Below are 14,720 nucleotides of genomic sequence, written 5' to 3'. Positions count from 1 at the left end.
TATAATTTTTTTAATGATTAAAAATTTTAATTCGTATTTAAAAAAGCACTCATACTAATATAATGTGTCAAATTAATATTCAAGGATATGAACATAATCAAAAGAATTAGATGAACACATAAGATTTGATTCTATGTTATTCCGCACTCTTTAGATCAATCAGTCAATCTCAACTAAATTTGAGTCAAAATCGACTAATAAATATAGAAAACTCGAAATGATATGAAATCAGATCCTATGTGATCGTTTAGCTCTTTTGATTATATCTATATCTATAAATATTAATTTGACATATTATAATAAGAGTGATTTTTTTTTTCAATACAAAATACATTTTTTTAATTGATTGCTACATTAGGAATGTTACTGTAATATCCTGAATCGAGTGGGAAATAATAACAGAGGCAAAATTTAATATTGAATACGTGATTTAATGATTTTAAAATTAAAATACGAAATTTAGATACTTCAGAAACTTACCTTTGCTAATTTACCCATGTTTTTTTTAATAAATTTATTTTATAATTTGATAATGACTTTTTTAAATAATAATAAAATATAAAATTTATTAATTTTGATATATTTAATTATCTTATTTATTTTATAATTTGATAATGACTTTTCTTAAAATAATAATAAAATATAAAAAATTATTAATTTGGATATATTTAATTATCTTAGGTTAGGTTAGGTTAGGTTGTATTAATAATTTGTAAGAATTCATTGCTGCTTAACGCTCTATTCATTCTTTTAAAATTTTATAATATTTTAATTATATTTTATCAATTATTATTTTTAAAAATATATATAAATCTAAATAATAATATACTAAATGCATATTCTACCTAAAATATAAATAATATATTATCTATATATATAATGTAAAATATAAATTAAAAAAAAAGTGGTTGAAAGATTTTTTTATAATTGAGAGATGAGTGAAATTTTTTATTTTATATTGATGTGGTGTTATAGGAGTCACACAAATCCCTATATGTAAGAATCTAAGTCTCTACGACAAGATCCACTGGATTCAGACTCCTTGTGCAGTTTTGAACAATGACACAGTTAGGCTTTTCAACTATCTTGGCTAAATTATGAATAGTTCATAGTTGGCGTTGAAAAGACCTCAAGGCAATTAGCGCCAATAAACACCGTACTTCTCAGCCAAAGAAAAAGGAACAAAGAGGCCAGTGCAGCCTTAGTCGGTTCACCTGTGAACTCCTTTTTTTCATCATAAAAATGATGCAATGGTTGGACTACACTCGTGATGAAATTGCTGGACAGCACTGGGCGCCAAGTCCTGACTACGCCATTACTTTTGATGCAGTTGGAAATCCACCAACAAAATCCTCAATTCCGTCAGAGAATCAATAGGGGAGATGGAGGAATAGGGTTTTTTTTTTTTTTTTTTAAATTCATATATTCAGCTCTTCTCGAACCAATTAATCCGGAATATAATCATCTTATTATAAATTTTCATTTAATCCCAAAGACAATCATCGATGCGGTGATGAGTAAAGGTCATCCACGGAGGATAGCTGTTACGATAGATGTCAAAGTCAATGCGGTCAACGTGCAGATAGTACGGCCGATCGAGCGAGCATGTCCCGATCGGGGGAGGAGAAGGTCCCGGTTCGACCCCGCCTTCGACACGGGGAGGTATCAAATGATCGACTCAATAAAGTATCAGACGTTGGACGGAGGAGACGATGAGCAAAAGTCGGGCCGAGCGGCTACCCGACTGGTCGAGTGACCCGCTTGACCAGGTAGTAGGACTCGACATTGACAGAGCGGAACTTCGGCCGAGTGGACGTGACACAAGTACCATGGAATTCCGGCCGATCGGACGCGACAAACATAGTGGAGTTCCGACCGAGCGGACGGGACATAGGAACAACAAAGCTCCGGCCAAGCGGCCAACTCGCTCGGCCTAGCAGCATACTCTCTCTGGTATCCATCGACATCTTTTTTGGAATTAGTGTTGTTGGGATCGTTGGGCTGGCTAGAAGGGGTGTTGAATAGCCCTGCACAATATAAAAATAAATACCCTTCTCAGACTTTTTAAAAGAACACTTGCATAAATTGAAATAAAGAAATAAGCTAAAAGAAGAGGCTCATAATTTTTACTTGGTTACAATTGGGGAGGTTGTTAATCCAAGAAAGTAAACACACTAAATATCTCCTTTAGGTGAAGAAGCCTCTTACAGCAGTAAAAGCACAAAATGAGAAGTTAAACAAATAATCAAGAGCGCACAAGTGTTGTATTACAATTGCTTGTTGATTGAAAAGCTTTTGGACCAAGATTGTATTTATAGCTTTGGTCAGGGCGCCTAGAAGGGTTCCAGGCGCCTAGAGGGGTTCTAGGCGCCTAGAGGGGTTCTAGGCGCCTAGAGGGGGATAAAGTTTTATCCCCTTCGCAACGGATCGTGGTCAAACGCGATCCGGTCAAAGTCACATTCCGGGCGCTCAAAAGGGGTTCGAGCATCTGGACCTCAAAGTCAACCCCGTTGACCTTTTTCGGTCCGGGCCTTCTGCTCCGGTTCAACTCGCCTCGGTCCGAATCTTCCGCTCCAGCTCCGCTCGCTTGGGTGATTTCGGCCAACCAAAATAAGGTTCACCTGAACCCAATTTCGACCTTCTCGAGTAACCTTTCGCTCCAGCTTCTCGTCCCTCGGAAATACTGCGCGCTTCGTTCTCGTCTGCCCGCGTACTCTTCCGCAGCACTTCGTCCCTCGAACGTACCGAGCTTGTCAGCTCTCTCCCGTGTCGTCCTTCTCGTTAGCTGCGTCTTTTGCTCGACTTCTTGTGTTCCTAAGCTCCTGTACACTTAGACACAAGGTTAAAATACCACAGGACCTAACCTAACTTGGTTGATCATATCAAAACAACCTTGGGATTCCAACAATCTCCTCTTTTTTGATGTGAGCAACCCAAATTAAGTTAGAGTAAAGAGACATAAAGTTAAAATAATAAATTCTGCAATAAAGTGCAAAAATAAAAAAATTTGAATCAACCTCCTCTTGGACTTAATCTTTTTCTTCTCCTCCTTAGATCACATAAAAATGAGGTACCAAAAAATCTAAGGGTAATAAATTTTTGAAATACCTTTATTAAATTTTGAAAACTTTGAAAATTCTGAAAAATTTGTAAAAATTTCTAAGTAAGAAATTTCAAGCAGAAAAATATTTTTTTGACTAATTATTTAAATCCAAAAAAATTTGAGAAATTTTGCTAAGTTTTTGCAAGCAAAAAAAAATATTTTTGAGAATTTTCTAAGAGGAAAAAAATCTAAGTTAGATATTTTGTAAAATATTTTTGAGACATTTTCAAGTAAGAAAAATATTGAATTTTTTTAAAACATTAACTAATTCGAATTTAATGCTTTATTAGTCAGTCAATTAAACATTTTTATTTCAATATTTTGGCTTCCAAGCTGTGGCGAGGCACTAGGTCTTCTTGGTTATTGGATCATCAACCACTTTTAGACAAAGCCTCATACAAAAATTAAACGTTTAATTTTTTTGCTGAAAGCGCTAAATCTAAATTAAGGTTCAAGTTAAACACGTAACGACCCAATTTTCCTCATTAGGAGTTCTAAAAGTTCTTAAAAATATTTATAAATATTTTAGAAATATTTTAGAGATTTTTAGAGTATTTTTATGTAATTTTTGGAGGTCGTTTGGTATTTTTACTAAACGAAGGAAGTTTTAACAAAAAATTATCCAAGCCGAGAATTGAACCCACGACCTTTGACTCGGTCAAAACCCAACTGACCAAGTGGGCAAACAGATTTTTCTATTTAGAAAAGGTAGCGAATTTATTTAAGATAGCTAACAGAATATTGGATTATAAAAGGGATAAGTTGATCTTGAATTTGTTTGTTTAGAAAAGGTAGCGAATTTATTTAAGATAGTTAACAGAATATTATAAAAGGGATAAGTTGATGTTGGATTTGTTTGTTTAGAAAAGGTAGCGAATTTATTTAAGATAAGTTAACAGAATATTGGATTATACAAGGGATAAGTTGATGTTGGATTTGTTTGTTTAGAAAAGGTAGCGAATTTATTTAAGGAGTTAACAGAAATATTAAGTTATAAAAAGGGATAAGTTGATGCTTTGTTTTCCCGTGACTTAAACCATTCTCTCCTTCTCTTCTGCGTACGATGGTGGAGCTCGGGCAGAAAACGAAAGGGAGTTAGGGCATCATCTCCGGCGGCCGCCCAAGGTCCTAGAAGCCCTTTTTGTTCGGTTGTGAGTCCAAGAAGCAAAGTAAGTGCTTCTCACCTGCAGTAGGAGTAGTTTCGAACCTTTGTTCTTCTTGAATTCGAAGCATGAGAAGTGCTTATAATGCAGATTTTTAATTAAGCCTATAGTACAGATTTTAATTAAGCTTATAATGCAGATTTTAATTAAGCGCTTATAGTGCAGATTTTTAATTAAGCCTATAGTGCAGATTTTAATTAAGTTTATAATGCAAATTTTTATGTAGAGCTTATGTTGCAGATTTTAATTAAGCGCTTATAGTGTAGATTTTTAATTAAGTCTATAGTACAGATTTTAATTAAGCTTATAGTGCAGATTTTAATTAAGCTTATAGTGCAGATTTTATGTTTGCATAGTATGCAGAAATAGTGTATCATAGAATGCAGAATCTTGATTAGAATAATATGCAGAATTTTGATTAGCATAGTATGCAGATTTTTGTTTATGCATTTCAAAGTTAGAATTTGTTTAAACATTTCAGTTTTTAAAGAAGCATTCTTTTATTAGAGGTATTAACAAGTATAAGAAAGATAAAGAAAAGAAAGAAAAAGGCCAAGACCTTAAGTAGATCCCAAAGTCAAGACTTTAGGGATTTTGACACACAAGGTGCTCGTTAAAATGTCGAGGCATTATTGATCCTGTCCGAACCAGAAGTCAACAGACGCTGGGCACGTGGCGCTCTCCGGCTCGCTGATGTAGATCTCCAACCGGTGGCGCGATGCTCCGGCTAACCTGCACAGAAGTCGGGTCGGGAAGGGGGTTCCCGGCGGCGACCCTCCGACGCTCAAGTCAGGTAAATTACGATGAACAAGGTGGCTCCCAAAGTCTCAGAATACCTCTCGAAAAATCTCCCTCCAGCGAAGTCTGAGGCTCTTTATATAGAGCTGTGAAGGGTTTGGGCACGTGTACCGAGGTGCGTACGTGTCATCTGTCCGTCAGAAAGCTTACCTGACCCATATCGCTACAGTCAAAGCATGCCCTTGATGGGACAGCAGAATCCCCTGTCACAAGATTTGGAGCATGGCACACACGTGAAACCTACCGGTTGTCAGAGAAAGGAGTCCCCTGTCCTTTTCCCTTGCTCCAAACTTGTCGTCCGGGCGGACAGCTCCCTCAACATCCGGCCGGACATCCGCAGTGGTTTACTTGTGCTTTGTGGAGACTAATAAACAGGGGTGCTTTATGACTTTGGTCGGTCAAAAGGTCAGCTCGGTCCATGACCTTTTGAACTGAGCGTCGGAACCCCGATTTGACAGGGTGCCTTCCAACCATAAGTGCGAGCCCGCAGGCAGTCCGGTCGGACCGACCGTCTACGGCCGTCCGTCCGGTCGGACCACACTCTCCCCCGGATGGGCGGCTGCTCCGGTGACTTCCCCTTGACGTTGACTTTGCAGGGGGGGGGCCCGCTCTTACTACCGGATCAATTATATATTAGAAGTATTAAAAGATAACAAGTATTTTACTTTTATCAGTGACACTGTACTGGACTCTCAGTTGTCCTTGGGTTGGGCTCCCATAGTCGTCCCTAGGTTTAGATAACCTAGTATGCAGGACTCTCAGTTGTCCTTGGGCTGGGCTCCCATAGTCGTTCCTAGGTTTAGATAACCTAGTAAACCCTACTAGATTCGGGACCAGCTATCTCGGGTCTAGTTAGGGATGCGCGTATAGCAAGTACAGTTGCCGGGCCCAAGAAGAAAGTTGATTATTATTTTTTGAAGTATTAAAGTATAAGTTTTCAAACAAAAGAAATAAGCTTCACATAAGTTTAAAATTCAGCAAGTTTAGCTTTCTTATATACTGACATGTTGTTTAGATTTGCTTACATGTTTAGTATTTCAGTATGCTATGTTTCATTTGCTATTAGATGCGCATTCAGTTTCTAGATTTCTTTCAGCTTACATGCATACTCAAGTTTTGTGAGTTAGATAGCGCTTACTAAGTAGTTTTGCTTATAGATGCATTTCCTCTTACTGCAGATAAAGGAAAGGAAAAACTATAGTAAAGGAAGGCGACAAGGAGGTGCGGATGGATGTGTGATGCCTGGACTATAGAAGCCTTGGGATTTAGCATAAGAATTTATTAACAAAGAGTTGAGTAGAATGTATTAGATGAGCCATTTAGTCTTCCGCTGCTAGTTAATTGTATGTTTTGAGTTCTCGGAGAGTTTTAGGAATTTCTATCAACATGTGAACAAGGATAGTTAAGGAAAGTTAGTAGTCCAGTAGCGCTCCGCCCTCACAGTCCAGTAGTGAGGAGGGTGGGGTGTTACAAAACAAGACTTCGGAACCCAATATAGGTTCCAACCAACTTGATTAATTAGATATTTTTTAGGGACATATTTCCTTGAAATATTTCTAATTTGTCCATTGTGATATCTAAAATACCAATTTAGATTATTAAATTTTCTAAAACTTGTATTAGATGAGCACACATGAATTTTTAAGTTATTTATTTCTTTTTGTAAAATCTCATTTTCTGCTTTTATTTTGTCAAATTCTTCTAATGGATAATATTTGCTAGAATTATTTTCAAATTTCAATTTTTTTCCCAATTTGCAGTAATCTTTAGTTAATAGTTTAACAAATTTAAATAATTTATCAGGAGGAAAAAGATCGTACCTGACTTACATTGTCGATCTCGTTATCCGTGGAGCCCTTCATCGATGCTCTCGATGCTCATTTCCAACGAGCTTGAATCGTAGTTCTCGTCTTAATGACTTGCCATTAATGCAAGTCCAAAGAAGGTCTCAACTTTCAATTCGGACGACGTATCGTCCCACGTCGCTTTTAGTATCTTTAACTTGTTTGTTTGGACATGCTTCTTTCCTTTGTCCTTGTTCCTTAGCTTGGGGCAGTTGTCTTTAACGTACCCTTCTTCGTTACAGTGATAACATCTGATCGTCATTTTCTTTCTACCCTACGGATGGTTAGATTTTCTTGATTTAAATAATTTTTTAAAGTGTCTTACCATCATTATCATTTTCTCGTCGTCGAGAGAAGATTTTGACTCATGTTCATCTCTCAATGCCTTGAGGGCGATGTTGTGCTTTGACTCCTTCGTACCTGCACATCTCGATTCATGCACTTCAAGTGTTGAAAACAATTCTTCTAAGGTAATAGATTCGAATTCCTTAGAGATATAGAAGACATCTACTAGTGATGCCCATTTTGTATTCCTAGGGAATGCATTGAGTGTGTATCTTAGCGAATCTCGGTTATTTACCTTTTCTCCGAGATTCGAAAGTCCAGTGATAAGCTCCTTGATTCTCGGATGAAGGTGTACAATCATTTCGTCTTCTTCAAATCGCAGGTTGGTGAGCTAGTTGCGAAGTAAGTCCCGTCTCGCGAGCTTGGCTTCGGACATCCCTTCGTGTGGCTAAAGAAACTTCTCCTAAAGCTCCTTTGCTGAGTCATAATTGCCGATCCGGTTGACTTCTTGTGGCGGAAGGACGCTTAGCAGATGGAACTCTGCTTTGCCGTTTGCCACGTAGTCGACATGCTCCTTTTTCGTCCACTGGTAATTTTCTTTACCTTCCGGTGCTATAAGACTGAATTCCATTATTAAAAGTAAATCGAAATCAGTTTTAAAAAATACCTACATTCGTTTTTTCCAGCTAGCAAACTCCCCCTTGAACTTCGGCGAGTATATGCTTGGTCCGACCATCATTTTTGCTTTGATCGGCGGTTAGTCCTCCTGAAGTGTCCTGGCTCTGATACCACTTGTTGGGATCATTTGGCCGGCTAGAAGAGGGGTTGAATAACCCTGCATAATAAAAAAAAAACACCCTTCTTGGACTTTTTAAAAGAACACTTGCATAAATTGAAATAAAGAAATAAGCTAAAAGAAGAGACTCACAACTTTTACTTGGTTACAACTGGGGAGGTTGTTAATCTAAGAAAGTAAACACACTAAGTATCTCCTTTAGGCGGAGAAGCCTTTTACAGTAGTGAAAGCACAAAATGAGAAGCTAAACTAATAATGAAGAGCGCACAAGTGTTGTATTATAATTGCCTGTTGATTGAAAAGATTCTGGACTAAGACTGTATTTATAGCCTTGGTCGGGGCGCCTGGAAGGGTACCTGGCGCCTAGAGGAGGATAAAGTTTTATCCTCTTCGCAACGGATCGCGGTCAAAAGCGATCTGGTCAAAGTCACATTCCGAGCGCCCGGAAGGGTTCCAGGCGTCCGAACTTCTGGGTGCTCGGAATGGATCTGAGCGCTAGGACCTCAAAGTCAACCCCAATGACCTTTTTAGTCCGGGCCTTTTGCTCCGGTTTAGCTCGCCTTGGTCCGGATCTTCCGCTCCAGTTTCGCTCGCTTGGGTGATTTCGACCAACCGAAATAAGGCTCACCCAAACCCAAATTCGGCCTTCTCGAGCAACCTTCCGCTCCAGCTTCTCGTCCCTCGGAAACGTCGCACGCTTACTTCTCGTCCGCCTGCGTATTCTTCCGCAGCACCTCATCCCTCGGACGTACCGAGCCCGTCGGCTCTCTCCCGTGCCGTCTTTCTCGCTAGCTGCGTCTTTTGCTCGACTTCTTGTGTTCCTAAGCTCCTGCACACTTAGACACAAGGTTAACACACCACAGGACTTAACCTAACTTGGTTGATCACATTAAAACAACCTTGGGGTTCCAACAAGTGCCGCTGACATCGGGCATGGGCAACCAGAAGATCGTACGACGGAAACTTCCACTGTTACTTCAGAGATATGCTCGGCCCATTAGGGTACTGTGTCAGAGACACTTTACTGACAAGTCTTTTCAGAAAAACTTTGGGAAGTGTGCTCATCTCGGGAAGCGTGCACACATGCTATAGGAGATCAATATAAAAGGGGTCCAAGCATCGGCAGAGGTATGCAAGCCGCAATAGACACTTTTCGCTATTGTTCATTTTGTTCCGCTTTCTACTTCATCGCCGGTGACTGATTTGAGCGTTGGAGGGCCAACGTTGGGGACTCCTTTCCTGGATCAGCACTGACATAATCTGTATTGCAGGTCTGAGTGGAATCAACAGATGATTAATAAGAGTGTCACATCCTCAATTTTTCATCTCATCGACTTTCGAATAGGATCAATCATCTTATTAAAATTTTTAAGATACATTGAAGTGCGAGGAACTTCAACTTCTCGCACGGCAGTTAACACTCAAGATTTTTCATCCGAGGAATAGAATCTGTGAAGCCAACTAAATATGTTCAGCATAGTTTAAGCAAATTAACTTGTTCAATTGCATGAATCAAAATTGAGCAAAACTGTATTGCATCTCTTTGACTAATGATAAAAATATCGTGTTATACTAGAGAAAAAATAATAATAGTGGAAGAAAAATAAAATTTAGAGTAAAAGTGATATCACCCATCTTAAGCGATTAAGTATTATGCCATTTTGTACATGCTGAAGATTAACTTCAAAACCTTTTAAAATAAATATTCAAGCAAATATCAACTACACCAACCCATATTATTGAAGTAAACCAATTGGATATGGAAGATGCATTAATCTATTTTATCCATAAATTTTACGGAAACCAAATCCATTTGTTACGACTTTGTCAACGTCTCTTATTAGTTGATACCCAATTTTGCCATCTATTTTACTCTTCCTCCATAAAAAATGGCTTGAACAAGTCAATGCTTCTTCCTTCTTCTCTGTTATAAATCCAATTGCCAGAGGAAGAGGATAAAGTGGAAGAGGGGAGGAGGCAAGACCTCTTTTTCCACCACATTCTATTTTTTTTCTTACTCCTCTTTTATATCGAATTTTCTCAAATTCAACCCGATCAAAATGCCAGTCTCTAAAGTTCCAAAGCAAGGTCGCGCAGCCGATCCTTTTGATTCCGATTCAGATACTGAACTTTATAAACCTCCTTCCAAGGATGCTAGAAACAAGTACAAGAATGACTTCAGCGACACCGGCGGGTTCGAGAACCAATCCGTGCAGGAACTCGAGAAGTATGCCGCTTACAAGGCCGAAGAAACAACAAGCAAAGTTAACGATTGTCTCAAGATTGCGGAGATCATAAAGGAAGATGCGTCCAACACGCTCACTATGCTGCATCAACAAGGAGATCAGATCAACCGAACGCATGAAATTTGTGTCACCATCGATAAGGATCTTAGTCGAGTATCCTCTTTGCTTCGCATTGCCATCAATCACCATACACTTCTATTTCCCGCCTTAAGACAGACTGTTTGAATGTTTGTTTTGTAGGGCGAGTCACTGCTAGGGAGCCTTGGGGGCTTTTTCTCGATGCCATGGAAGCCAAAAAAGACCAAAGAGATCAAGGGCCCTGCAGTCACAGCAGGTACTTAATTCAGCACTCGACTTTGAATTCTTTCATTCGATCTTTGCTCTTAAGTTGTCAGTTCAATGCTCAGATAATTCATCGAAGGCGACCAAGGAACAACGGGACAAGTTAGGCTTGTCTTCCAATGGAAAGGGACAATCAAAACCACGAGAGTATGCTGAACCCACATCGGCAATGGACAAAGTTCAGGTTTGTGGTTTCACTCGATTCCAATTTCCACATGAAAGTGGCTCTCCAGCCGTGGAACGCTGTTGGATTAATAGGCCTGTCTTTGTTGTAGATTGAAAAGTCTAAACAAGACGATGGGCTTGATGATCTAAGCGATGTCCTGGGGCAGCTGAAGGGCATGGCTGTCGACATGGGTTCTGAGATCGAAAGGTTAGAGATATATTTCAGAGTTTGTCTTCTTCTTCTTCTTCCTGTCCCAAGCTTTTGTTTGCTAATGGAGTGTGCATGACACAGACAAAACAAGGCTTTGGATGGGTTGCAGGATGATGTGGATGAGCTCAATTCTCGAGTGAAAGGAGCTAATCAACGTGCTCGAAAGATACTAGGGAAATAGGTTTCAAATATTATTATTATTTTATATTTTTTCTGGAGATTTCTGTATTATCTCGAACTCGAGCCTCTTTGGTTTGGTGTGCGATAACATCTCGTTTTGTATCACTGGAATGCTTTTCCTTGTGTAATTTTATTTTTGCAGCTTGATGTTTCGAAAGCTGATTCGATATCGATTGAAAACAGAGCTTCGAGGAGAAAGAATAGTAGTTTGAAAAACTGGATGAATCGAAATGTTTATGAATGAAAATTTGGATCTTATAGATAATTAAGAAGCAAAGCAGGAGGGTGGAGTGGGGATCAAAGAAACGCCTGGATGGGACGGGGAGCGGAGTTTGGTGGATCAGGGGGAGACGTCGGCGTCGGCGGAGTCGGCGCAGGAGAGAAATGGCGGGGTGAAAGAAAGTCTGTTCTGGGCCCTGCGTTATTTATCGGAGGCCCAATAAATATCCAAGACCAATAAGTCACGGGACGATAAGAACGTATCCATTCCTAGAATCTTTACGAGTCGCCTTTTCGTCGACCCTTCCTGCCTTTTCCGCTCCACCCTAATCATTCTCAGGAGCTCGCAAGAGCGAAGATTGGATCGATGTCCGGGACTGGACCGTTCACCCAGGATTGGGAGCCCGTCGTGATTCGCAAGAAGGCTCCCACCGCTGCGGCAAAGAAGGACGAGAAGGCCGTCAACGCCGCCCGTCGAAGCGGTGCTGAGATCGAGACCGTCAAGAAGTGTATGCTTCCCTTCGCGGGAACGAGATGCTGAGATCCATCTGACCTTACTAATTGGTTTTTTTGAGTTTTGGTAATTTTTTTGGACGTTATTTTGCAGCTAATGCTGGTACGAACAAAGCTGCTTCTAGCGGCACGTCCCTGAACACGAGGAAACTTGACGATGAAACAGAGAATCTTTCTCGTGAGTTTTTAATGTTTGATCTTTGTCTTCGGAAGTGGCTTGTTTTTATTCTGGTTTTTATGTTTTTCTTCATTTATAAGTTGGATAATTAGGATTTCGTTGGTAGCTGGAAACCAGCTTTCCATAGTTGTCGGTCTCTCGAGAATTGGGCTTGGATGGACATAATCGACTGCAGTTTATTAGATTGTGGGGGAACCATACTGATTGTCAATTTCTTTTTTGTTTCGTCTTGGTTCACTGTGCACTCGTTTCGCTTTTCAAACTTTCCATTGTCATTTAGCATCTTTACAAGCTTTGTCAAGCAATCCAAGCCCTGAATGGGCAGAGATATTGGTCTTCTCTGTCAAAGGATCATGCGAGCCATAGCTGGCCACAGCATATAAGCATGAATGAATGTAATGTTCAAGATCATTTTCTAGATTATGGAAGAGAAATCTTCAAGTTCTTTGTTCTGCGCAATAAAATCTCAACTGTCCCATGTACGCTTCACTTTTTTGCGTTTAATTTGTGTTTGATTAATCATATCCATTTCCTTCCTCTATTAGAGGAACCTCAATCATAAATTCTAGTCAGTATGTAACATAGAAGTTAAAGATATTTTTCAAGGGTAGAATCTAAACTGTGGATGACCTCTTTTCATCTTTTTAGCCATTCAAGTAATTCATTTCCTGATTTACAATTGGATGCATGCGTGGATAGTGGAAATGATTAAAATTTTCAAACATGTCATTATTGGTTATAAAGTTTATGTAATCGGACATGATATTATAATTTTGAATTTGTCAGGTTCTAAGTCTCTAATTGAAACTTACAAGCAACTTTTTGGCAGCACCATTCGTCTGTTCTTCTAACCCATAAACTTGCAAGTTTTAATTGCATAGTTACAGCTTAGGAGTATTTAGCTAAGTAAAATTTTTAACATCAAACAATCATTAATTCTTTATCTTGGTTTTGATTTTTTTTCTTCCTTTTTTTTCTTCTATCAATGGACTTTCATGTTGATTCACCACCTTAAAAACATTTTGAATAGTCTTGTACTAGTTTCAAAGGCATGCTTCAGTTCCACATGAAACTTAACTTTTTGTGTTTTCATTCATTCTGTAAGTCAACTAAAGTGTGGCATTGTGTCCATGCAATGATTAGGGTTAACCTAAGTTGTTGGATCATCATGGTAGTGTATGGATCATGCGAACAATAGCTGGTCACAGCATATAAGCTTGACTTCCATTAAGTTTTCCCACTTCCTTTGTTTGCTATCAGCATTAGATCCTCCTATAAAACACATACAGTTTGTCAGGGATTTTCTATACTGTTAGTGGCTAACCAATGTTTTCAATAATAGGCATTCCACTTTTTTCTGGTATAATTTCATTATATGCTTGCTTTTTCCTGTGGCTTATGTACTTTATACACACATATGGGGTTTCCCAGATAGTCAAATTGTACCAGAAGTTGATTTATCATATACAAAGAAAAATGATCATCCTGGATTAGTGAAATTGCTCCGGAAGTTGATTTATCATATACAAAGAAAAATGATCATCCTGGATTAGTGAAATTGTTCCGGAAGTTGATTTATATTGGTCCTCATTGAAATTCAAATGGGTCGCTGACAAGATTTGGATGAATGTATATTGCTTGTTTACTTAGTTTGATAGGCTTTGGATATAAAAATGACCTCCTATGAGCTTTACTGTGTTTCTTTTCCTTATTCTATTAATTCATTCAGTTCACCCAAGTAAACAATCCATTATAGATGTAAGATGCGCTACTGCACAACGTTTCAGTCTGTATCTGTGAGATCTTCATTCGTTCGATAATAGTTTTGTTTCTAAATAAAAAAGTAAATATGAGTAATAATGACATTCCAGAAATCTAGTCTCAAGTCAGTAGTTGGTTGGTTTTTCATGTGGAGATTTGTTAGTGATTCCTCATTCATTCTGTTACATTATTGAATTCTACTGTTATTGTCATGACCCAATTCCGGCTCCTGACCTTTTTTTTCCTATTCAACAAGATGAGCGTGTGTCGACTGAACTGAAGAAGAACATCATGCAAGCTCGTCTGGCCAAGAAGTTGACCCAGGCTCAACTTGCACAGGTATGCTCTCTTTGCGAAGCAAGCCACCATTTCTACAAAGGCAGGTTAGAACCGATGCAAAACATCAGTTTAATGTTTCTATCATTTCTAACTGAGTCATTCCTATTTGTGTCAGCTAATCAATGAGAAACCCCAAATTATCCAAGACTATGAGTCCGGGAAGGCTATTCCAAATCAACAGATCATTACCAAACTGGAAAGGGTGCTCGGGACAAAACTCCGAGGCAAAAAATAACGGATGCCCAGCCCAGCAGCATCCAACCTGTGATCAGAAGTCTACGAGGAGGGTGTGTAATATGCTGCATGTAGTTGTTCATCTTCTATTTCGTTTGTCAAATGCATGTGATGTCCAAGTGTCTTGGCATTCGGTACCGTTGCCAGTGAGTATTATGACGACCCAAGTTTCAAATTGCGTTGATCAAGTAATGACTGTTAGTATTTTCTTCTTGCCTTCATTTTCTTCTTTTATTTGGCTTTGATGCTCTTTTGGAGTTAATGGTATTCCAGAACATTCTCTACTGCTTTGAAAGTGTGCATATGATAACTCCGTTACATCTTGAGAATAAATAAGCATTTG

General features: G+C 38.9%; 2 protein-coding genes across 2 annotated transcripts; both read left to right on the top strand.

The window, feature by feature from the left end:
- Nucleotides 1-10,049: 10,049 nt before the first annotated feature.
- LOC122036488 (putative SNAP25 homologous protein SNAP30) lies at nt 10,050-11,191 on the top strand. Its single transcript, XM_042595821.1, has 5 exons — nt 10,050-10,388; nt 10,476-10,569; nt 10,643-10,761; nt 10,853-10,950; nt 11,035-11,191. The coding sequence occupies exons 1-5, from the start codon at nt 10,050-10,052 to the stop codon at nt 11,132-11,134; spliced, it is 750 nt and encodes a 249-aa protein (XP_042451755.1). The 3' UTR covers nt 11,135-11,191.
- Nucleotides 11,192-11,607: 416 nt separating this feature from the next.
- On the top strand, nt 11,608-14,598 carry LOC122036504 (multiprotein-bridging factor 1b-like). Its single transcript, XM_042595846.1, has 4 exons — nt 11,608-11,861; nt 11,960-12,043; nt 14,061-14,143; nt 14,259-14,598. Exons 1-4 carry the CDS (start codon nt 11,720-11,722, stop codon nt 14,376-14,378), a joined length of 429 nt encoding a protein of 142 aa, XP_042451780.1. The 5' UTR covers nt 11,608-11,719; the 3' UTR covers nt 14,379-14,598.
- The last annotated feature ends 122 nt before the right edge of the window (nt 14,599-14,720 follow it).

The sequence above is a fragment of the Zingiber officinale genome, chromosome 1A (genome assembly GCF_018446385.1).
Source record: "Zingiber officinale cultivar Zhangliang chromosome 1A, Zo_v1.1, whole genome shotgun sequence".
NCBI classification, from domain to species: domain Eukaryota; kingdom Viridiplantae; phylum Streptophyta; class Magnoliopsida; order Zingiberales; family Zingiberaceae; genus Zingiber; species Zingiber officinale.
The sequence above is the reverse complement of the archived record's forward strand: the minus strand, read 5'-3'. Positions and strand labels throughout refer to the sequence as shown.

Bases quoted from the DNA above. Each gene is read 5' to 3' on its own strand.
- LOC122036488 (XM_042595821.1), top strand. From the start codon at position 10,050: ATGCCAGTCTCTAAAGTTCCAAAGCAAGGTCGCGCAGCCGATCCTTTT. The intron at 10,389-10,475 runs GTATCCTCTTTG...TTTGTTTTGTAG, and splicing joins TCGATAAGGATCTTAGTCGA to GGCGAGTCACTGCTAGGGAG. The intron at 10,951-11,034 runs GTTAGAGATATA...TGCATGACACAG, and splicing joins ATGGGTTCTGAGATCGAAAG to ACAAAACAAGGCTTTGGATG.
- LOC122036504 (XM_042595846.1), top strand. From the start codon at position 11,720: ATGTCCGGGACTGGACCGTTCACCCAGGATTGGGAGCCCGTCGTGATT. The intron at 11,862-11,959 runs GTATGCTTCCCT...GTTATTTTGCAG, and splicing joins GATCGAGACCGTCAAGAAGT to CTAATGCTGGTACGAACAAA. The intron at 14,144-14,258 runs GTATGCTCTCTT...TATTTGTGTCAG, and splicing joins CCCAGGCTCAACTTGCACAG to CTAATCAATGAGAAACCCCA.